This window comes from Canis aureus, chromosome 15 (genome assembly GCF_053574225.1).
Source record: "Canis aureus isolate CA01 chromosome 15, VMU_Caureus_v.1.0, whole genome shotgun sequence".
In the NCBI taxonomy this organism is placed as follows: Eukaryota; Metazoa; Chordata; class Mammalia; order Carnivora; family Canidae; genus Canis; species Canis aureus.
In genome coordinates, this window is record NC_135625.1 from 1,037,562 (window position 1) to 1,061,098 (window position 23,537).

General features: G+C 42.5%; 1 protein-coding gene across 2 annotated transcripts; it reads right to left on the reverse strand.

Moving 5' to 3' along the window:
- Positions 1–322: 322 nt before the first annotated feature.
- LOC144283903 (uncharacterized) lies at positions 323–22,909 on the reverse strand. 2 transcript variants are annotated; one of them, XM_077848388.1, is made up of 5 exons: positions 22,664–22,909; positions 18,962–19,126; positions 12,147–12,332; positions 884–1,163; positions 323–499 (listed from the first exon to the last, which is right to left on the reverse strand). In XM_077848388.1, the coding sequence occupies exons 3-5, from the start codon at positions 12,209–12,211 to the stop codon at positions 458–460; spliced, it is 387 nt and encodes a 128-aa protein (XP_077704514.1). In that variant the 5' UTR covers positions 12,212–12,332; positions 18,962–19,126; positions 22,664–22,909; the 3' UTR covers positions 323–457. The 2 variants fall into 2 exon arrangements, with proteins under 2 accessions (XP_077704514.1, XP_077704513.1); XM_077848387.1 differs by having other exon boundaries at positions 18,962–19,132.
- Positions 22,910–23,537: the final 628 nt, after the last annotated feature.

The window sequence follows — 23,537 nt, forward strand, 5'->3', positions numbered from 1 at the left end:
ACAAAAAATAAAATTGTTAAAAAAAATAATAAAAAATAAAATTGTTCCTTTATATCGTGAATCTGAGGGCAATTGAAGTGCCCATGCGTCCATTTTAAACTCTGATTCCCGTGTACGTTGAATTTATCAGTATGTGTCTTAAAATTTTCAATTGACTTTATCAGTATATTGTGACCAAAATAGTAAAATTTTTAGAATAATATTGCACATCATATATTTTTTGATAACGAGGATAACGAATCTATAAAAGAGTTAAAATCAATTTTCTTTATACAGAACGAAGGGATAAAAATCAGTGTTGGCATTTATTCATACTTTCCAACTTTCCTTGAAATGAGGCATTTCTATTCATTAATGATTATTCATGAGATCGTGACGTGAACATCAGAATGTAGCATTAGCAATTTATTTGCTGCTTTTTAAAAAATGGCCCTCTTTTATCTTCATGTTTCTGCCTTTATAATTCTAGCTGCTTTTTCCCCTTCAATTTCCTTTCCACCTGAAATCAAAGGAAAAAAAAAAGGAAAAAGATAAAATGTATGTTATAATTAATGAAGCCATTCGTTTTTTTGCATCAGTTGCAAATTGAATATGTGAACTGTTTTACTTTTAATACAGTGTTTGGAAAAATCGCATTTATTACTTAGACATATAATGAATTCATGAGCTGCACTTTCTGTTTTTTTCACAAACTAGATACACAAAACAATATTTCCCCTTTCCTCTAATTCCCGAGTGGATCACTTATTTCCAAGTAATTAGCTTAAAGGGGATAATGATTGTACGTCCCCCCGCCCCCCCCAAGCTCACTCCGCCCCGTTCACCAGTAAGTCACCAGCAGGTTAAACGCGTCCCAGCGAGGGTGAGGGTTTCAGCGACTCACCGGGAACTTCCTAATTAGACGACTGGATGCTGAAGCGACGAGGGATGGGGAGAGGCCCAGGGGCTCCCGTGGGCAGAGCCGCAGTGTGGGTTTTGTCCGCTTAGAGAGGAGTCCAGTCTGATGCGTGGGTTCCCTGCCCCCGTGTACACACGGCCCGTGGGGACACGTCCTCCAGGGGCCCGAGCAGCAGCCAGCTCTGGGCCGGGCAGGTGCGCGGAGGTCCAGACAAGCAACCAGTGTGCAGCCGTGTGCTTCTCCCCTTTGGGCGGCCAGCTCCATTCTACACCGGACAAAAAGCAAGCCGTAGATGTGTCAGAGCCGCTCTGTGGGGACACAGACGTATCGGGGACCAGGCCCAGTCTCCCCACGGCTCTTGCATGACACCCGCATCCCACACCCACCTCTTGTCCCCTCCCCACCCCTGGGGGAGACTGAGGAGTGGGCCCTGGACCAGAGACTGGGCAGACGGAGCGTGAAGGGCGCTGGTGTGAAGGTCCCCAAGTCTCCGACAGCCTAAGGGGGTCCGGACACAGGCTGGTTGGAAGCTACTACTGCTGCATTTTATTATTTTATGTTATTTTATTTTATTTTTTAAATATTTTGTTTATTTATTCACAAGAGACACACAGAGAGAGAGAGGCAGAGACCCAGGCAGAGGGAGAAGCAGGCATGCAAAAGCCTGACGTGGGACTCGATCCCGGGACCCCGGGGTCATGTCCTGGGCCGAAGGCAGACACTCAACCCCTGAGTCCCCTGGGAGTCCCTATCACTGCATTTTAAGCCGCCCATGGTTTATGACCTCAGAGAGGCCCTGACGACGCGCCTCTTGGGTGACCCCAGTGAAAGGTCACGGCCTGGCTGCAGGTAAATTCCAGACTGGCTGTCCATCTGCGAGCTTGCAGGCCCATGGGAGGCGGGCTCGGGGTCTCAGCACACAAAACATAGAGCCCACGCCGCCTCTCGTGAGCGTGGACGTGCGGGAGGCCAAGTCAGGCGGGTCACCCCCAGAGCCCAAGGTTGGGGTGCTGGGTCCGGCTGCTGGATGCCGTGCACTGAATTCCTGGCACTGCTGGTGTTTTCTTATTCAAGAGAGAGATTCCTGCTTTTCTACTTTCACATGAGTAACTATACTATAATAATATAAAATATAAATAATATATTTTTTTATATATTAAAAATATATAAGTCGTGGTTAGGGAGCACACTTACTTCTGTAAGTCGTGGTTTAGGGAGCACCGTTCGTAGATTTGAATCCTGCCGGGCCCCGCTTTGTGCCTGTGGGTATATGACGGAAATGTCCTGTCCCCCACTTTCAGGACGTGCAAGTAGCCACAGCAACGTCATCGACCTCCGAGCTCTCTTACCTGGGCCGCTTTCAATAGACTCCCTACCATTCTCTTCACTAATGTTTCTTTTTAAAATCATTCTTTCTTGCCGTGCTAAGGTCTATAGGAGACTGTTTTTTCATTACTAAGTTCTCAAAGCTCAGCACCATATGTGTCGGTAAGTTGGCAATTCATAATTATTCATTGATAGATGATAGATGGATGAACACATTAATCCATCTATGAAATTTAAATAATATTCTGTATATCAGAGAATAGTTATGAGGATTAACTGAGCTTGCATAGAGTAAGTGCCTAATACTCAACCAAGCCAGCAAATAATATACATACTTATCATAATTTTTTAAAAGATTTATTTATTTGAGAGAGAGAGAGAGAGAGAGCACATGTACATGCATGAGCAGAGGGAGGGACACGGAGAGAGACTCTCGAGCAAACGCCCAGCCGAGCACGGAGTCTGCGGGGCTTGATCCTAGGTCCTTGAGATCATGACCTGAGCCAAAACCAAGAGTTGGACGCTCCACCAGCTGAGCCATCCAGGCGCCCCTATCAGAAGTTTATAATGTTAATCTCGGCCTACTTTTTTTATTCGTGAATATGTCTACATCACTGACCCAATCGTAGACTCCTCAAAGGCATGGGCTCTGACTTACTCATCCTTTCTCCTCAATCCTTCTGCCATGACTAAGATCCTGTGTGGACCTCCAATTAGGTTGATTTTGTCAAAGAATCAAATTTTAGATGATGGAATTTGGTCCTTCTAGAACCAGTTGAATGCTCTTCCATTCTGATAATTTCTGAACTTAATTTGATAATTTCTGAACACCTAGTATGTACTTATCACTGTATATTTTCTGTGTACTTTCAGATCCAGAAATAAAGATCTACACACGGGTTTCTGGCCTGTCAGAGCTTATATTTTAACAGAAGAGATAGACTTACATGCATAATTTCAACACAATGTCATAAATGCCCTGACAACATGTGCGGGTATTGCATTGGGATCAACGAACATGGTCTTTACCTCAGCAGGGATGTTCAAGGAAAGCTTCTTAGAGGAAGAACAAATAAAATTTTATATGATGAAGATGCAAATTTTCATAATGATTTATTGTTTACAAAATGCTTTCTTATACACTCTCTCAGTCGAATCTTACGATAACCCACTGGCAGAGGCAATATTATTGCTCCAAGTTACGTGTAAGGAAACTAAGATTCATTGATGCTGTCTTGTTCAAGGACATGTATATTTAGTAAATCTTGGATAGATTTATATAAGTAAATATAAGTTTATATAAATAATTTATACAAAACTAAATATTGGCATATTAATATAAATATAAATTTAAGTAAACATTATTTATACATTTTATAATTTATATGTAATAAAATTACATGTAATAGATGTAAATTTATATAAATAAGTTTATACCAGGATGCTTGACAAATTTTCTGTTTTTTTCACTATTCTGCCTTGTTGTTTGCCCTGGTTTTCCAGGATTAGAATATTTTTTAATCAGATGAGTGTCTATCTTAATTGTTATTTTTTTATTTTTTATTTTTTTAGGGAGAGAGAGAGAATGAATGTGAGGAGGAAAGAGTAGAGGGAGAAGAAGAGAGAGCATCCCGAGCAGGCTCCATGCTCAGTGGGGAGCCCGACATGGGGCTCAGTCTCACAACCCTGAGATCATGACCTGAGAGTCAGATGCTTAACTGAGGGAACCACACAGATGCCCCCAGAATTACAATTTTTAACATCCAGGTGGGGAGAGAGGCCATACAGATTTTAGAAAAAACAAATCTTAATCTGATATTAGAGAAACAATGAAAGAGGTGCAGTCACAGTATAAAAATACAAATTCAAAGCCCAATAGAAAGAGGACAACGGGCTGGTACTACTTATATTACATAATTACTCTCTGCCAGGTGCTGCTAAACTACATTACACCTGTCACTAACTTCAATCTTCGTGACGATCCTAAGAGCTACAAAGATGAGAGAAGCAACTCTTGACAGGCATTTGTTTCTAGGGTTCAAAGATAGTGTAGGCCACAACTATCCTCTTCAGTGGGTGTGAGACTGTTCCCAGGAAAAATAAAGAGCATGAGTGGGTGTTCCTGTGAGGTCCTCTGATGAATCACGTCCCTGGAATCCTGTCCTCGGGTGGTCCCCTTCCACAGGGATTCTATCTGGGGCCACAGGACTTGATGTGGTCAATGCAAACGAGGGGTAGAGCACCTGCACATTGGATGTGGTCTCTCTCCTTTCTGGAAGCTGTTCCCTGTCACATGGATAAATCCAGGCTAAATGGTGGGAAATGCATGGCAGGACCAACAGCCAGCGTCATGATGCAGGCACGTGAGTGAGGCTGCAGCAGACAACCCAGTCCTGGTTGAGCTATGACCAGTCAGCCACATAAATGACGCCAGGCACAGCCAGCAGAACATTCCCCCTACAGAATCCAGGGAAATACAATGCGTACTGATTGAAGCCACTAATTGTTGGGGTTCACCGGATGTGCAGCAATCCATGATCAATACAAACTTAAAAAAATCCACCAAACATCAAGCAATACAATGACTATTTTTTAGACATTTAATTATATTTTATCCTCACATGGCTCACAGAATCACATTTTAAATTGAGTTTCAAAGAGACAAGAAAATTTTCCTAAAGTAATATGGACAATAGGTCCTTCTGGAATCAGAAATGATGCCTGCTGATTACAAGAGCCATCTTCCAGAGAAAAGAGTATTAAATATACCCGGGCATTTAAGTGAGAAAGCAAAATCGTTGACATTAAATTTTGCTAAGTTAATCTGATGCAAATTGTCAAAAATCTGACCTATGGAGTTTTTTAAATCATGGCTCTGAAAAGCTAAACCAAGTCATTCAGTGAAAGAGGCCTGTCTGTTTCCTAAGCTGTGTCTTTCCTAACATCTTGATGGATAACTGTGAAGAAGAAACAATTGTTTGTCAGATTCTACTATTGTGCACTAAAAAAATCCTTCTAATTTCTGAATCCAGAATAAATATCTCTGTAAAATAATCTGAACTTTGGTTGTCTTTAGTCAGATCACCCAGATAATGTATCCAGACCTGCCTCCATTTAGTGGGTCATTCATACCAAAGCACTTAGTAAATCGCTGTATTGTGCAACACATTTTGTTATTGAATGACTTTAGTGTCTATGAAACAAGGTCTCGCCCATCATTATGTTGAAAGGCAAAGGTGAAAACCCCCTGGGTTTGCAGTCAGGAAGCCCTGGGTCAGATCTTATCACCACCACCTATTGATGTTTTATCTTGGGTGACTTATTTTTTTTTCTTTTTTTTTTTTTTTTAGATTTTCTTTTTTCATGAGAGAGAGAGAGAGGCAGAGACACAGGCAGAGGGAGACGCAGGCTCCATGCAGGGAGCCCGACGTGGGACTCGATCCAGGGTCTCCAGGATCAGGCCCTGGGCCCAAGGCAGGTGCTGAACCGCTGGGCCACCGGGGCTGCCCATGACTTATTTTTCTAATTTCTGATAGTCTCATTTACTTAATGAAAGTCATAATGCCTAACCTGCAAGATGTTTATAAGAACTGGAGAAAGTATCAATGTAGGGTTTCCAGCAGAATGTTCCATTTACAGAAGATACTCAGTAATAGCATCTGTGCATTGCAAGTAATGGTTTCGTTAAGATGAGCTAAAAGTATAGAACACCTTACATTTTCTTATATTTAGATGTCTTTATTTATATATTTTAAAGTCATGTAAGTCAGATGTCGAAGAGGAAATCAAGGTTGCTTATAAAACCTGGTTCCCCTAAGAATGGATCTCTCGGGTCTTGTATTCCAGCTTCCTCCTTCCGCATCTGTGAAAATGAAGCCTCCCTGCTTATCTTTCAGGTATCAGAATATATTCTACCTTAAAACCCCACAATTTCTTATCTCAATACCTTAAGTGCTTAAGAAATGTTTGCTTACGCTGAAATAAAATAAGCCTGCCAGTACCTTGCGACACCTTGCTTTTTGGCCGGTTTTCTTTTTGAAATAAACTCAGGAATATCATTCCATCTTTTTTAAAGATTTCATTTATTAATTCATGAGAGACACAGAGAGAGAGAGAGAGGCAGAGACACAGGCAGAGGGAGAAGCAGGCTCCATGCAGGGAGCCCGATGCGGGATTCGAGCCCGGGACCCTGGGGTCACACTCTGGGCTGCAGGCAGATGCTCAACCGCTGAGCCACCCGGGCGTCCCTCCATTTTTATTTTGTATACGTCTGTGAAGATGAAAATTGTGTCCATATCTTAACGCTCTATTTCTTGGCTAAACATTGTTTCCTCATTCCTTTGTTCTTTATGTATTTTCTACTTTCATGAGGACTTCAGAAATAAATCTAGAAATCTACATATAATTGATCTATGTCTCCTTTTCTCTCTCTTTAGGCTACCATGTATAGCTGTCGATGTGCATCCTAAGATCACTGGTTCTTTTGGAAGCAAGAAAAACATGATTAACAAGAAGTAACTAAAATCTTCAAGTCTTTTTTTATTCTAAGCTATTAATAAGATAGAATTCACACATTTTTCTATCATATCTATCTATATCTATCTCTCTCTCTACCTATCTACCATATAATAGATAGATAGATAGATAGATAGATAGATAGATAGATAGATAGATGATAGATAGATACTACACTCATCCTTGAGCTTTTCACCTGGCCAATCCTTAAATATCTTCCTATACTATGCAAATATCTTAGGTCCCAAATGGAAACAGATTTGGGAAAGCGCCAAAGTAAAAAATGCTATAAGGTAAATTCTATTGCATTTTTCTTCATAAAGATGAAATAAAAGCCATGACACTAGAGAGAGAGAGAGAGTTAAAAGTACCTCTTTACAATATCAAGAGAAGAGTGAAGTAAAAGCCACGAACCATAAAGAATGCCTGACTTCGGGGTAGAGAAGAACATTGTGGAATACACGTCCTGGAACATGGAGTTCTCCCAAAGAGATGGTGTGGCCTTTGGGGCTGAGAAAACCAAGAGGCAGAGACCAGGGATACATGCTTAAGAGATGTGAGTGGAAGAGAATAAAAAAGAAGAAGGGAAGGGGAAGACATGACAGAATAGCAAGGAAGGCCAGTGAAGAGACCCCAAGGATGGATAACTGAATCACCTGGGACATGGAACTCAGAATAGGTGACCTCAGTATGTATCTAACCCCAGATAAGGAAGCGTAACTAAATCAGTGCATCCGGGCCGGAGCCAGTCTCCGTTGGAACAGGCTGCACCCTGCGATGACAGTGCCCATGTTGACCGTGGGGACAGGAAGTCTGTTGGTGAGCCATTCATAAATGCCATTGCTAATACCAGGTCCCTTGCACTCAAGGACAGCTCTGGACGGGGAAAGACATTAATGGACACACACAAGCTGTGCCGCCTTGATTATTAAGTGTGCCCGCCGTCGCTGGACGCATTTGGTGATCACTTGTGTACGTGGGAACAAATGTCCCCACATGTTCACGCCCACACGTCAAACTCTCTGCCTAAACCATTGGACCAAACCTTTTCTCATCTCCATACTTTTCAGTTTCCCACCATCAGCCAGGCAGTGACTTCTCTTCCATGGGTTAGCAACAACAGGCGCTACCCACCGAGGGGAGTTTCCTTCCTTTCTGTAATTTTGGGAGCATCCTATTTTGTTTGGTACTAAGACAGCAAGTGGACTCCTTTTCTTTCGTCTTCAGTAAAATGGTCTTAATTTTTTTTTTCAAGAAGCCATAAATGAATATGGAGAGAAGGGTGTCAGTATAGCAGAAACAGGTGCCACCAAGTCCCAAATGAATGTTGCTCCGAGTCCCACTGGTCCCAAAGTTAAGAGCTTATGACAGACTACAAATCACAGCCCTGTGTCCTCTAATGAGAAGGACTTGCCACCAAACAAAAAAGCTAAGTGAACTGAACAGTATGCACACGGATGTAGTTGATTTGCATTCCGGCACATGCTCCTTGCACTGCTGTACTTTGTCACACCAATGGTGTAAGTAGTGGTTCACAGAGCAATAGCCAGACTGAGGACCTCTACCCATGAACCACTCGAGTAAGATTTACCTGATTCACTTCCTTGTGCTTTCCTGTGTCTTTCGGGCCAGCCTGATCCTGCCTGTGCGTGTATCACTCTGACTTGGCGACTGGGTCCTGCGGTGCATACCTACGGTTATGGCTTGGTAGCTCAAAGAGCTTCCAGTTTATGATGGATGTCTTGGGTTGTTTGACATAGTAACTTGTTATCCTGGGCTACTTACCAGGGCCTGGGGTGACTGAAGAAATATTTTCCTGAAAGAGAATAGATTTTTGCACAAGAGGACCCAACTCTTCTTCTAAACCCTAGCTTGATGCCGTGACTCTCCTATTGGGACTTGCCCAAGGTTCTCCAAAGCACTCCTCCTTGCAGCGGGCAGGAGCTTTCACGGGAGCCCAGAGCTGCTGAATTGTGTGTCTATGCTCAATGCTTCTCCCCAGCGGTCTGACTCAGTGAGTTAATCAGTCAATGGGGCAGGGCAACATAATATGTATCTCCTCCAGAATCCAAAGAATCCAGAATCCAGAGAAAATGCAGAGAAAATTTTAGGGGACCAGATGCAGCAGGTATCCCTTAATCTTGTAGGTGGCTAGTGTGATGCTTTTTGGAATAGCAGCTCGGTCAATATCTCCGTAGACCGGAGAGCTGGAGAATGGAGTTGGTTGTGAATCAACACAGTGAAGTCGTACTGCTGGGCCACACCAGATGAAAGCAAACTGCTTCTGGAAGTCCTCTGTTAATAAGCAGAAAGGAAAAATCAATTTCGAGATCAATAGCTACATACCAGGGACCAGGGCAGTGTTCGTGTGATCCAACAAAAATATCATTTCTGTAATCATAGCTAAAAAGTGCCTGTATTCCTTCATCTTCTGTGTATCTACTGTAGGTTTTTGCTTTTTGGTGACCATGAGGTGCTCTTCATTTCCTGATACACAGCCATCCTGTAGATGTTTAAAGTTCCCATGGGGCATGTTAGGAGGAATATTTAAAACATATACTTGTGATCACAGAATCAAGGTTCTTTCTCAAAATGGCTTGGCCTCTCTCTTTCTTTTAGGATTTCTGGGTCTGTAAATACGCTCAGCCTGGAGCTGGGTGAGGGTCTATGGCTCATTCTGTTCACCAAAGTGAGTCTCTGGTTACACTCATTAGGAAGGGCATTAGTATCTATGTCCTGCTCTGTAACTGTAAGGGCATCATCATCACTGAATGACTGATAAAAATGTTTCTGGGTCAAATCATTCCTTCATCTGTTCTGACTGCTGTGCTCACGTTGTCACTGGAGGTCAGTTTCTGCAGCTCAGCCTGTGATGCTCTGCGCCTCCACCATTCCAGGAACTGAGGAAGTCACATCAATGACGGAGGTCTTTCTGTCTCCACTGGCTTCCAGCGAGTGCCACAATGGTGCTTGGAAATGCTGACGCCTGCCCCAGTGCCTTGTACCCTCTGGACATACCAAGGGCATCACTATGTGCGGGGGCAGGTAACACAGCCAGTCTACCCTTGTATTTCTTCTTTAAGTCTTTCGATGCTTTATCTAAAATATACCATGGGAGATTTTAATTTAATTTATTTTAACTTAATTAATTTAATTTAATGTAGGCCACATTGGGTATGATTTTCAAACACTCACCAAATAAATTTTAACTATGAGCTGTCCAAGGTGACCCATCAAATTCAGAATCTCTTGCCAGTATATCCATATAAACGCATTTACTTTGATCCCAGATCATCTTTTTATGCCCTTATTTATCCTAATGGATCATTCTTATATATATTGTCTATGCTTTTATTAAAGATAATTGCAAACTAGTTGCAATTAGTTTAGGTTGTTAATTACCTCTCTTGTAAATCATTTTACCTCTTTTCTTGGAATTGGCCGGAATTTGAGTCTGGCTATAGTCTGGAAACAGAGACGTTGGAGGTGGTAAAAACAGGCCTGAGGACAATAGTCATCTCTTTCAAGGCAACTCCTTCAGTTGAGATTGTCATGGGGCTGGGGCGTAGGGCCAGGAGAAGTCTAACCCTCTCAGAATGGCAAGAACTCCTTCTAGTAGCAAAAGAGGTTCAGCAGTTACTTAGGGTATTAAATTATATTAAATGTATAAATTGGAATGTGCCCAAACCTTAGCATTCTAATCTTTAGGATCCTACTTTTTAACAATAAGTTTCATGCATTATGAGACTGAATCACATTGTCAATCCACCTTGCCTTGTAGTTCACCTGTGTGGTCTGGCCCAGAATTCTATATTCAGAGATCTTGGCTATATGACAGCGAAAAATAAGGCAGCATTTCAACACAGTCATATAAGTGTCTTGTCTGGTTCTTTATCCATGGCCAGAGTTAGAGGAAAAGTTCTTTTTATTTTCTTTTGGCGACTGGAATAAGCAGCAGCCAGTATACTCCACAGTACTTATCCCTTACATTTCTTGTATTGTTGCTAATATTAGCAATAAAAACAACTACATCAATAGCCACTTAGTCTCCCAAAGGTTTCTTTGAACACATGAAACCAAGTAAAAATATAAACATCTGGGAATCCCTGGGTGGCGCAGCGGTTTGGCGCCTGCCTTGGGCCTGGGGCGTGATCCTGGACCCCCGGGATCGAGTCCCACGTTGGGCTCCCCGTGCATGGAGCCTGCTTCTCCCTCTGCCTGTGTCTCTGCCTCTCTCTCTCTCTCTCTGTGTGACTATCATAAATAAAAATAAAAATAAAAATAAAAATAAAATAAATAAACATCTTGTATTAATGTGCATGTCATAGATGACCACTTCCACCAACAACGAAATCACTATTCTCATCAAATATAATCATATCAGAAATCCAATTTCAGATTCCCACCCATGGTAGGTAGAATAAATGTCCCCAAAAGATGTCTGCACCCTGATTTCCAGGCAATGGAATTTTGCAGATTAGGGTTAAGACCTTTGAGCTGGAGAGATCATCCTGGATTATCTAGATGGGTCTGGTATATTCAGATGAGTCCTTAAAAGTGGAAAGAAGATAAAGAATGAGTGAGAGTGACAAGATGGTAGGAGAAGGAGAAGAGGTTTAGGAGAAGGAAGGATTTTCCCCCATGTTGTTACTCTGAACATGGAAGAAAGGCCAAGGGTCAAGAATTGGCCGTAAGAAGCTGAGATGACCCTCAGCTGACAGTCGGCAAGGAGAGGAGTATCTGACTCTTGCACCTCCAGGAACTGAAATCTGCCAACAGCTCACACGAGTAAAGATGTGATACTCCCTCAGGTTCTGAAAAAGGAACTAAGTCTTTTATTTTAGCCTGGTGAGACCATATTGGACTTCTGGCCTTCAGAGCTACAAGATGATCAGTCTGTGTTCTTGAAGCCTCCAAAGTTCGTCATGACTTGTTACGGCAGCCATAGAAAACTAGTGCATCAGGTCTGAGGGCTCCGTAGAAATCACTTCCAGCATCACAAACAGTATTGGTCAATGTGCAACGAAGATCACAGAAGGGACCTGTGAGTTTTCCTGTAGGGACTCAGGGCCGGCAATGGGATGGCCAAAGAAGCAAGCTCCATCAGCTGAGGCTGAAGCAGTGGTTCCCATGAGCTTGCAGAGCATAGCACAGTAAACAGAAAACTCTGGAAAGCTCCCAACCACCAGCTCCACCTCAACAGCGAAGTGGGTGGTTTTGATAATCATACCACAAAGTCCCTGTGAATCTGAGAGCCCTGACCTCCCCATGGAGAGCAATGGCCTCTCCTTCCAAGTGCTCGGCAGGCACATGCTCCCCTAGGACTGCACAGACAGAATCTGGGGAATGTATCTCCTGGCTTATTCTCCACAGGCTGAGGTGACCTTACAGGGAGTTAGTCACATACCTGATTTGATGGTGGACAAGCCATGTGGCCCACTGGAACTCAGGGAGCCTTGGTAAGCCCTGCATTCACTTGGAAAGACAGCACAGGCTCAGAAATCATGGCGGATCGCAAGTATGCATCTGCCACTTGGAAGCTCTGCAGACTTTCTCACGATCCTTTCACATCCCACTGATCAAACCTCCAGATCTGTAAAGTAAGATAAGGGTAAGCATCTAAATTACTCAGGGAGGCCTTGAGATTAAAAGGCTTAATAAATATAAAGAAGCTTAGATATGTTTTTTTTTTTTTGAAAATGTAGTGTTAACTATTACATTGTTCCCCCCAAAAGATGAAATCCCACCAATGAACTGAATTTAGAAACAGACGTTCAACGCTGAACATATGAGTTAAGACTAAAGCTAAACACTCGTGGTAATTATAGTTTATAACAGGAGGGAAAGGCCATGAACCTTGCTAAATTCAGTATGTATTAAGAGTTGGAAGAAAAAGTAGGAAAGAGGAGACATGGAAGATACCAATTTACTTCTATGTTTCATAGTGAGGAGGCAAAGATCCTCTCTAAAAATCTGTAAATCACAGATATGGCTCAAGTATCCTATTAGGAGTTCTTTTTTTTTTTTAAGATTTTATTTATTTATTCATGAGAGACACAGATAGGGAGAGAGAGAGGAGAGAGAGAGAGGCAGAGACACAGGCAGAGGGAGAAGCAGGCTCCATGCAGGGAGTCCGATGTGGGACTCGATCCCAGGTCTCTAGGATCATGCCCTGGCCAAAGGCAGGAGCCAAACCACTGAGCCACCCGGGCTGCCCACCTATTAGTTCTAATTGTAAGAAGAAAAAAAATACAGGAAATACATTATAAAGCTTGTAAGCCAGTTGAAAAAATGCATATCCCCAAACATCTATGCAAATATCAAAAAGTACTTAAAAAAAACCCACAAATTCCATTGCTAGATGATTCCCCAAGACAAATAAAAAATATATCTACCAAAATAGACTTTTACAAGGATAATTGTTGTGATGTTATTCAAAATACTAAAAAACTGGATACCACCTAGGTGTCTAGTAACTGGAGAAAAGCTAAGAAAAATATGGTATACTCACACAATAGATTGAACAATAAAAAGGAATTAATTGTAAATTAATTGTAAACAAGAACATGGATAATTCTCACAAATCACGTTAAGAAAAGGAAAGCAGATACAAAAGAAGCCACATTATCCAATCCCATCATGAAGAACGGATGCCGTGGGAAAACCTAAGGGTGGTTTCCTGTGGGCGTTGAGGAGGGAGTGTGAACAGCATGAGGAAACCCTCTGGGGTCTTGGGAGTAGTTTATGCCTGGATAATTTAACCGAATGCTTTTATCACTTTATTGTTCGTAAAGTATGCTTCTGTGTGAAACGGAACCATAAAATTAAACTTACCGGGTGACAAAACACAGGGCAAACTTACTTGTTATGTGAAGGGAATTAGCTGACCTGTCTCAGAGTTCATTAAAGTGAAATACAGCAGAAAGCATCTCTAAGCTCTGTGTGAGTGAACTGCCTAAAAAACATACATTGTGGAGCAGAAGCAAATATATTTGAAGAGTTATACAAGAAGTTTATGGTACTTTCTGAATAGCAAAAGATAGAAAAGAAAACAAATATCAACCGGTATCAGAATGATGAATGGAATTATGGTACTTTCCCAGGCTGCAATACAGATTTTAAAAAACAAAAGATATCTCAGTGTGATTATATGAGAAGAGCAACAAGATGAGTTGTTTCATGAGTCAAGCGAGTTACAAGAGGTGTTTTATAGCATGTCTCCTCTTGTGTTACAAAAAAAACGCATATTCATGAAATACATGAAAAAAGCTAACAAAAATAATTCTGGTTATACTAAAGACTTTATTTTAATCTAAGCAATGAACTTGAATCTGATGAGAAAACCCAGGGAGAACCGCTCGTAGCCGGCAAGGCCTCGGGCGAATGTGATTTCTGTGCACCCCTGGTCTTGACCAGCTCCTGGCCAGCGGGGTTGTGTGGAGGGAGGGTGGGCAGCAGCCTCTCAACACCATCAGCCGCACTCACGTGTTAATTCCAAGACAGGCACCACTTTCGATGGAAAAGGTAGTTTGGCAAAGACTTAATCTAGCTTTGCAAATATTAAATGTATTATTTCCTTCTCCAAATGCTTTGATAAATTGTGGATAAAACAAAGTTACATTAGATTGGTAAGTCTGCAAAAACCAAGCCCAGCCAATAACGGCAGACATTTCCTGAATCTACCCAGGTAATAACCCTCTTTGCTTTCATTTATCAAATGATAGTAAGCTAACTTTTTTTTTTTCTCACTGGATGTCAAATTTTACCAAAATTTGGAATTCAACTTTCTCTTCCATTTTTTTCCCCTCTGTAGGGGAGGTGAGATGTGACTGGTAATGTGCTAGCATCACATTCGTTCCCAGATCTTTCTTTGGGTTCTCTACAGGTAGAGTTCCACAATGAACTACAACAGGACTTGCCAAATGTATAATTATTCAACGAGGCATCCTCTCCCACCCTGAGGACTAGCAGCAGCCGATAACATCTCAAGCTCTCCTTGACGTGCCTTATGAATTCACTGAGCGTTGCTTTACAGAGTCCTACACACAAGGTGATTGTTGTACAACAGAGAGAGAAGAAGGCCGACTTGTTTGTTTTTGTTTGTTTGGCTGGGAAATTATGGGATGACAGCAAAGAGGTGGGCTGTGGCTGGAATCAAGTCAATTTAGCAGTGATGAGTTGGAAGTCTTAAAAACGGAGGAGCAAAGAAAGAAACCAAAACCACTAACCGAATCATTGCAAGACTCTGGACCACACGGCGGCTACTGTGGAGTCAACATCAAAGTGCATCATGATGTCGTGCAAGAAACAGGGAACTCAGGACTGAGGGGGGGGGGGCTGCATGGAGAGCTTCCCCCCCCCCCCGCCCCAGGGTAGAAGCATGGACATCTTGGGACAGGAATCCAGCACATCCATAAAAGAGTGGTAGCTGCTGTCAAATAGTCAAAGTTCAAAAAACTGTGACGGATGTAGCTCATGGGCCTCCATACTAACCCAGGGCTAGTCTGCAGATGACTGAAAGGCTGGTGGTAGAAGCCACACTTTGATGAGGAGAATAAATGTGATCTTTTATGAACACAATTTAGTTGGGCCCAGTATTTCCCTAAAATGCTCCTTGGCAAGGTTACCTGTGACCAGTTGCTAAATCCAAAAGCCAACATCCAAGCCTTACTTAGTGGGCAGCGCAGAGGTGGGGCGTCGGGGCAGCTCAGTCGGTTCAGCATCTGACTCTTGACTCTTGATTCTTGACTCTTGACTCTTGATTCAGCTCAGGTCATGATCTCAGGAGAGAGAGATGGAGCCCCGCATTGGGCTCCATGATGAGTGTAGAACCTGTTTAAGATTCTCTCCCTCTCCCTCTGCCCCTCCACCCCATCTCTCTCTCTCTCTCTCTAAAAAAGAAAGAAAGAAAGATGAAAGAAAGAAAGAAGAAAGAAAGAAAGAAAGAAAGAAAGAAAGAAAGAAAGAAAGAAAAAAGAAAGAAAGAAGAAAGAAAGAAAGAAAGAAAGAAAGAAAGAAGAAAGAAAGAAAGAAAGAAAGAAAGAAAGAAAGAAAGAAAGAAAGAAAGAAAGAAAGAAAGAAAAGAAGGAAGAAAGAGAAAGGAAAAAGACAACTCAGGCATTTGGTCCAATTCATTCGCCTCTTCCTTGAAGTGCCTTCTTCCTTTGCATCCCACAGCCCTACAATCACGTAGTTCGCTTCCTCTTTATCTGGCTGTTCCACCCAAGTATCCTTTGCTGATTATTCCTTCTGTTCCTCTTCTTAAGGCTCATTGTTTGTCTCTCCACTTACATGTATTCCCACTCCTTCCCAATGTGGTCTCAACCACACTTGGGGTTTTAAATGCCATTGATATGCTAAGGAAACGCGGGCTTATAAATCTAACCCAGCTGTTCCCTGAAAACCAAACTCGTAAATCCAGCTGCATAGGAGACCAGCCTCCTGGGTGTCTAACAGGCATCTCCAGATTCGCCTGATCTCACCCAGACTCCCTGTTCCCACCCACTGACCCTTCCTCAGTCTTTCTCAGGAAATCTCAACCCTATTCTTCTAACTGCAGAGGAAGTGATCACATTGAAACTTAACACGTGGCCACAGCACATCTGTTGTGAAATTTAATGCAGATATTTTCAGCGGCTTCCATATGCTTTCCAAGGCCCATGGAGGAAAAGGCACATCCCTGGCGCTGGCAGGTGAAGTCCCACCTCTTCGGCCGTTCCCTGTCTGGCCTCATCCACTCCTAGCTCTCACAGCTGCACGGCTGCCCTGCCCGTTCTTCCTCACAGAAGCCAACCAAACCCAAGCAGGCCCCTGCTTGCCCTATGCTCCGCCGGTGGCTGCTCCCAGGAACCCACACGGCTTCATTGCCTACGAACTTGGGGTTGCTAATGGTATTAGTTATTTTTACTGCTTGACACATTATCCCAAACTTGAGTGGCTGAAAATAAACAAAATTTCACAGATCTGTGGTTCAGGAATCTGAGCATGACACAATGGCCCGTAAGCTCTAGGTTTCTCTGGTGGTTACAGCCACAGTAGCGGTCGTGCCACAGGCTCACCTGAAGACTGAACCAGGGGAGAACGGGCTTTTAGGGTCACACATGCCGTGCACTTGCTGGCAGACCCCCGGGGAGCCCCTGAGCAGATCTGCCAACTTCCTCAGGAGGGCTTCTCTGCAAGGCTGCCTCATGTCACGCAGCTGACCTCCCCGGAGAGAAAGCCGGAGAGGGGGCTCAACATGAAAGGCATCTCATCGAGTGACCGCCCATCGGGGACATATTCTGTTGGTCAGAATGAGTCAAAGTCAAGTCCACATGGCAGTGGAGGGAGCTGCGTGAGGATTGCACTGCAAGGGTGCTGGGGTCGTTGGCTGAGCGCCGCGGTCGTCCAGGAACACATCCACTACCGTCTACTTAAGCTAGAAGAGATGAATCTTGGTAACTTTTCTGGTTTATTTTTTCTCCACCTAACAGATTTTTTTTTTTTGCCTTTTTATTTTATTTTTTAAATTTTGCTACGAGAATGTAAGCTCCTTGAGAGTAGGGGTTTCCATCTCCTTCGCTTACTGCTATATGCCTGGGCGCGGGGCAAGCGTTTGTTGACTCTTCCGTGCTGTTGTTGGCGACTTAAGATTCATTTCAATGTGGTCTCAGAGTTGCTAGGACGTAACTAAACAAAACGCTTGTCTGTCAGTCAGCCCCACTGTTTAGAGAATAATTTCTATTATTGGATGCAAATCTATCTTGTTAAGAAACAAAGAGGGCAGGGTCTTGGGGCTGCTGTAACAGGATACCATAGACTGGGTGGCTTAGAGGAAATAGAATTATACTGCTCACAGTTTTGGTGAGTAGGAAGTCCAAGGTCAAGCCACCAAGATGTTCATGATCTGATTAGGATGCGTTTCCCATTTTATAGATGGTGCCTCCCCGCGGTGTCCTCACGTGGCAGAAGGGGTGAGGGAGATCTCTGGGACCTCAGTTATAAGAACGCTGGCCCCATTCATCAGGGCTCCATCCTATGTCCTAAGTTCCATCTCCTGATACTATCACACCGGGGATTAAGTTTTCAGCATATGAATGTGGGCAGGAAGCAAACATTCAGACCTTAACAAGCAGGATGGGGATCCCTGGGTGGCGCAGCGGTTTAGCGCCTGCCTTTGGCCCAGGGCGTGATCCTGGAGACCCGGGATCGAATCCCACGTTGGGCTCCCGGTGCATGGAGCCTGCTTCTCCCTCTGCCTGTGTCTCTGCCTCTCTCTCTCTCTCTCTCATAGATAAATAAAAATTAAAAAAAAAAAAAGCAGGATGTTAGGCTTTCATGAGATTATGTATAAATGGATATGGTTGCTCCAAAGAGGAAGGGATTGATTAGCAGGAGTTGGGTGGGAGGGTTTTCAGGCTGTGAAAACTGCAGAGAACAGAAGATCTTTGGATTTGAAAGATGGGCAATTTCTAGATCTAGAAGAGGAACCAAGAGAGCACGAACAAAGACATGGAGCATAAGAGCGTCATCTGTCTATCATCTGTCATCTCTGAGTCTCTGTGGCTGTATGTAATCATCTATGTATGTCTATCAACTTTCACCATTTATCCTATCATCCATCCACCATCAATCTGTCATTTATTCAGTCTATCATCTATCTATTGTATGCAGAAGGCAGTGTACGTGGCTGGAGAGCATATGGAAGGGAGTAATGGGGGACTGGGCACCAGGAAGGCTGCAGTGGCCTCTGAAGGGTACAGTAAGCTCTGCTGACGATATTCGGGGCTCATATATAAGGAAAGCTCTGTTTCGTAGTAGACCTTCTGTCTAAAATAGCGAATTTGCCAAGACAGAGGATGGGATGCATATTCCGCAATCATATATGCATATCCGTGATTTCTAATTAGCTTTTATTAAAATTTTATGAAAGTATTCTTAATTCTAGCATTCAGTGGTTGTCCTGTTGCCAACATAAAGAATCGGTGTCGTGCTTCATTCATATTCTTTCTGGACCTATATTCATACAAAGTTAAGACTAACATGAACTGTTTAGTGTTGCCAAGTATTTTCCATCCTCTATGTGCAACTAATGAAAACATACACTATTTGTGATTGTGTCTGCAGCCACATATTACAATACGAAATACAGCAAGATAATAAATGCTTAGCAAGATGAGCAGGAATGATGCTTTGTTATGTAATTATATGTTGCATTCGTGTTATCTGAAAGGAACAATTTACCTGGTTAATTAAATTGCCTCTTCTTGGGCAGCCCTGGTGGCTCAGCGGTTTAGCGATGCCTTTAGCCCGGGGCGTGATCCTGGAGACCAGGGATGGAGTCCCACATCGGGCTCCCGGCATGGAGCCTGCTTCTCCCTCTGCCTGGGTCTCTGCTTCTCTCTCCTTCTGTGTCTCTCATGAATAAATAAATAAATAAATAATCTCTTAAAAAATAAATAAATTGCCTTTTATTTTACTTAAAAACCCCTGCTGCTCAGATCACTCCCACAACCCAGTATCCATCTCTGATAATGTTTCAGGACAATCCATGGGTCCTTATAACATCTGGACACTGTCACCTTTCATTTCAGTCATAGGGAAAATCATGGGGTCTGAATGGTAGTCATCATGAGGCTGGATGGCTCCGGTCCCTGGGTGCACCAGGATGGAACCAAGAAGTGATTCCGAGTGATAGTGTGGGTGCTCCACAGGTTCTGTGACATATCTGTGCGTTGGGGGAAGTGTTGGGGGTTCTTATACATGAGGGCCTCTAAAACCGGAGGCTCAGGGCAGTGTTTCCTCTTGCTTGGGATAAAGACTATTTCCAAAAATAACTCAGGTACATTCTTATTACCTCTATCATTGTCCCCTTGCAAAAAAAAAAATCTATCAATATTATGTACAATTCTAAGATTTTCACTGTTCCTTCCCAGGGAATCTATGTTGAATTTATTTGCTTACATTCCTGAATTTCTCTGTCAAACACAAATTCCATTACATTAGTCACTCACTAATATCCATGACCACTTATCACATTCATGACCACTTAACAAATTCATTTCTCAATGATTCAAAGAAATTGCTACTTTCAAATAAGCTGGTATGTAGCTACTCAGAACTTCTCTTTTTACTGAGTATGTATGACGTACAATATACCATCACATTCAGGCGGGCATCATATTTTTATACATTATGAAATGCTGGCCGCGATGAGTCCAGTTACCAACTGTCATTAGGCAGGGTTATGACAATATTTATTTATTTATTTATTTATTTATTTATTTATTTATTTGAGACACAGAGAGAGGCAGAGACCCAGGCAGAGGGAGAAGCAGGCTCCATACAGGGAGCCCGACATGGGACTCGATCCCAGGTCTCTAGGATCGGGCCCTGCCCTGAAGGCATTGCTAAACCGCTGAGCCACCCGGGCTGCTCTTATGCCAAAATCATTGACTGTATTCTCTTTACTCAGCATTACATCCCCAAAACTAGTTATAAATTTATATGGCTGGAAGCCTGTACCTCTTAATCCCCTGGTTCACCCCCTCCCACCTTTTCCCTTCTCTGGTTACATATCCATGAGTCAGTTTCTCTGTTGTTTGGTTTGGTCCTTTTTTTGCCTCTTATAGTTCTTTTACAACTTCTTAAACTCTTCTACATGGAGGGGCATAGCCACATGCATTGCCAGTAGCCTTCCCTGGTACAGAAAGGCAACTCCCACCAGAGCAAGACCGTGCTGGCATCCTGATCTTGGACTTCTCAGCATCCAGAATTGCAAGAAATACATGTCTGCTGTTTATAGGCTACCACGTGTGTGGCAACGCGTTATAGCCCCGAACTGACTGCAAGAGGCTCTGTTTGATTTTCTCCTTTCTCCCCCTCTTCAAGGATGAACTCCGAGGAGCACAGCTTTGAGCACACTGTCTCCGTTGCCCGCCCGCCTGTAGCCCTGCCTCCGTGCATCACCTGCCAGGTCTCAAGCTCTGGCTCCACTTCCCACCATGTCTCAATCTCAAGCACTCACTCTGGTTTCTGCCCAAACAACCCATAGTTGTGTTCTCTTTTTTTTTTCTCAATGAAGTCATAAAATACGTTCTTATTCGTAGATACAATAAGCTTTTTTGCGATTCTTATCTTAAAGATTGTCCCAATTAATGGCAGTCCAATAGCACCACGACTGACCATTACTTTCACTTTGCACTTCTGAGAGTGAACTCTTCAGGGGGCTTCTCTGTCCAGCACTCAGGGTTTTCCTCTTATCTGTTGGGATGCCCCTTTAAAACATAGGATTTTCTCTTCTAATCTTTTTATTATGCCACATGTTCTTAAAAATATACTTATTGTGAAGATGTGCATGCTTTAGATTTCTAAGTCTATCTTCATCCCGTGGCTCTCTCCTGGATTTCCTGCCTCAATTTCCAATTGCTTATGTAATTAAAATCCATAATTCTGACTTCAAAACTGTGGGTCAGACATACTTTGAATATAATAAGAAAGTAGAAACAATGGTCGAGCTATAATGTTCAAACATTAAAGAACTAGTACATCATGTTATACTGAGTTGATTTAAACTGTCAAGATAAAAAGGAAGGAAAATATTTTACAGTATTAATTGTGATTACATCATAACTTCTCTTGGAAACCATACGTTAATAACAAGAATTGATTATGAGAAGCATTTGGTGACATGATAGTTTTTTTTTTTTTTTTGCCCTAAAGGAAAGAAATTAGAAAATCAAACCAATATTTGATTTCAAATAATTCTATTTAAAAAATATTTTCTATTTGATTTTGTGTATAATATCTTTTTGATAAGTGAATGCATGTTTATAAATTCAACTTTCCTTTTCAAAAGAGTAGCATGAATAATACATTATCAACATAACATCCAATTAATATCACTATCAAAACCCAAATCATTATGCTATGAAGTAATGAGAAAATACCAAGAGGATAATGGAAAATAAAAAGTTATTTATGGAAAACCTACCACTCAAAATGCTGTAAAAAATACAATAAATATTTGTGGAGCTAAAAAGTATTAACATGAATGCTAAAAAAATGTGTTGCTTATGATCTTGAAATAAGATAAACCACTTGTTCAAACTAAAGTCTGCCCAAATCCCTGGAATCAAATGTTAAGATTTGCTCCCCGGAGCACATATATTCCAACTCTGTCACCCTGCAAACACTTGCACTGCAGCTCAGGAGCTGAGCTCACCTTTGTGTGGGCAGCCAGTGAGGGTCTGAATTCCCCTCCATGCCCAATGACCCTTGCTTACGGAATTCAGGAATGTGGCCTCATCAACACTTGCTTCCTCGTGAGCTTAATCCACTCCAGCCCAGGAAACAATGTGGAACAAAATGGCCAATTTTGAGACCTGCATTAGTCCAGTGTGAGGCACTGATTATCCAGTGGAAAAACAGAGGAGCTGGAGACAGTGTCCTGGGTGTATTTGCTAAGGACTTCAGCATTGCAGGGTGGGTCATGCCAGTTAATACCAGACGTACCAGACATGCACTGAGCTGTACATAATTTGTTCCTCAATGACATTTTATGTTTTGACTTTTCCCTTTTCCCTTATCAGTTGATGAGCCAGCCAGAGAAACCTCAGATACTAAGGGGAGGCCGTAGTTAAGGACGAGATCCATGATGAGCTGGGTTGATCATCCTGTGGTCTCTGAGCAAGCCTGTGTCTGATCCAGGCTAGTCTCCAGAGCTGACCCATCCTTGCCTCTGCATTCCTCCCATACTCAGATCTTCTCTATTTCTTCTTGTGCAGGTGTGAGGTGTGAGGCACAGCACCTGTTGGGGGCTCCCTGGGCCCCACTTATGCAATCTTTATCATAGACAAGAGGAGAGAGAGTAGGAAACAGATAATGTCTAAGAGAGAGTCCTAAGGAAGGACCACACTCAGAATGAAAAGCATGTAACATGTTCACCTTGTCACCTTGTCACCCAGAAAGCTCCGAACCCTGGAGCTGCAGAACTGTGGTTGACATTGACGCAAGACAGTAGTACCCTTCTCCTTGATCTACATGCGCATTCATGGAAATTAAAGAGCCTTTGAACTTAGTAGGTGGATCCTTAGTAGTAGGATCTCAACTCCTAACGTATTTGTCACGTCTAAGCAGGATCTGTTCTGCCACTGAAAGGAAGGGAATGTATCAGGGATGTTGGCAGTCACAACAGAGGTAGACTGAGGTGGGTAGGTCTACATGCCCACGCAGAGGAGTATGTAACACTATGACATGGGGTGATGTAACAATATACATTTGTGATAAGCACACAAATAGCAAAGGAAACCCGCAAATTTTCCTTGCATTTAGGGACTAATTTTAGAAGTACGACAGATATTAAATATGACAATTCAAGACTTCAGTGGCTTATGACTTATCCTATTAATTTGTAATCAACTAAGAAAAAACCCAATAACACAACCAAACACATACCAGAGTATGGTAGAGAGCTGTCGCCTGGGCAAATGCATCTACTTGACTCAGGAAGTGTTGTTGTTTTTAATAGTGTAAAAAAAACCCGTTGGCCAAATCCCCATCTTAGCTTTGCCTATCTCTCTTTTGTTTTTCTTTCTAATTTTATTTAAATTCAAATAATTGGCATACAATGTATTACTGGATTCAGAGGTTGAGGTCAGTGATTCATCGATCTTATATAACACCCAGTGTTCATTGCCTATCTCTCGTTTGATCAGCAAGAGAGCTCGGTGTCTCCCACATGAACCTTTTCTTCTGAGTATTTTCAGTTATTTCATCGTTCCATATGTTGATTACTGACTGAAAGATTTAGTATTGCAGT

Excerpts from the sequence above, each read along its gene's own strand:
- LOC144283903 (XM_077848388.1), bottom strand. The coding sequence starts at position 12,211 with ATGCAGGGCTTACCAAGGCTCCCTGAGTTCCAGTGGGCCACATGGCTT. Across the intron at positions 1,164-12,146 it reads CTTGTCCACCATCAAATCAG|AATGGAGCTGGCCGCCCAAA; the intron begins GTATGTGACTAA and ends TGTCCGGTGTAG. Across the intron at positions 500-883 it reads GTCTAATTAGGAAGTTCCCG|GTGGAAAGGAAATTGAAGGG; the intron begins GTGAGTCGCTGA and ends CTTTGATTTCAG.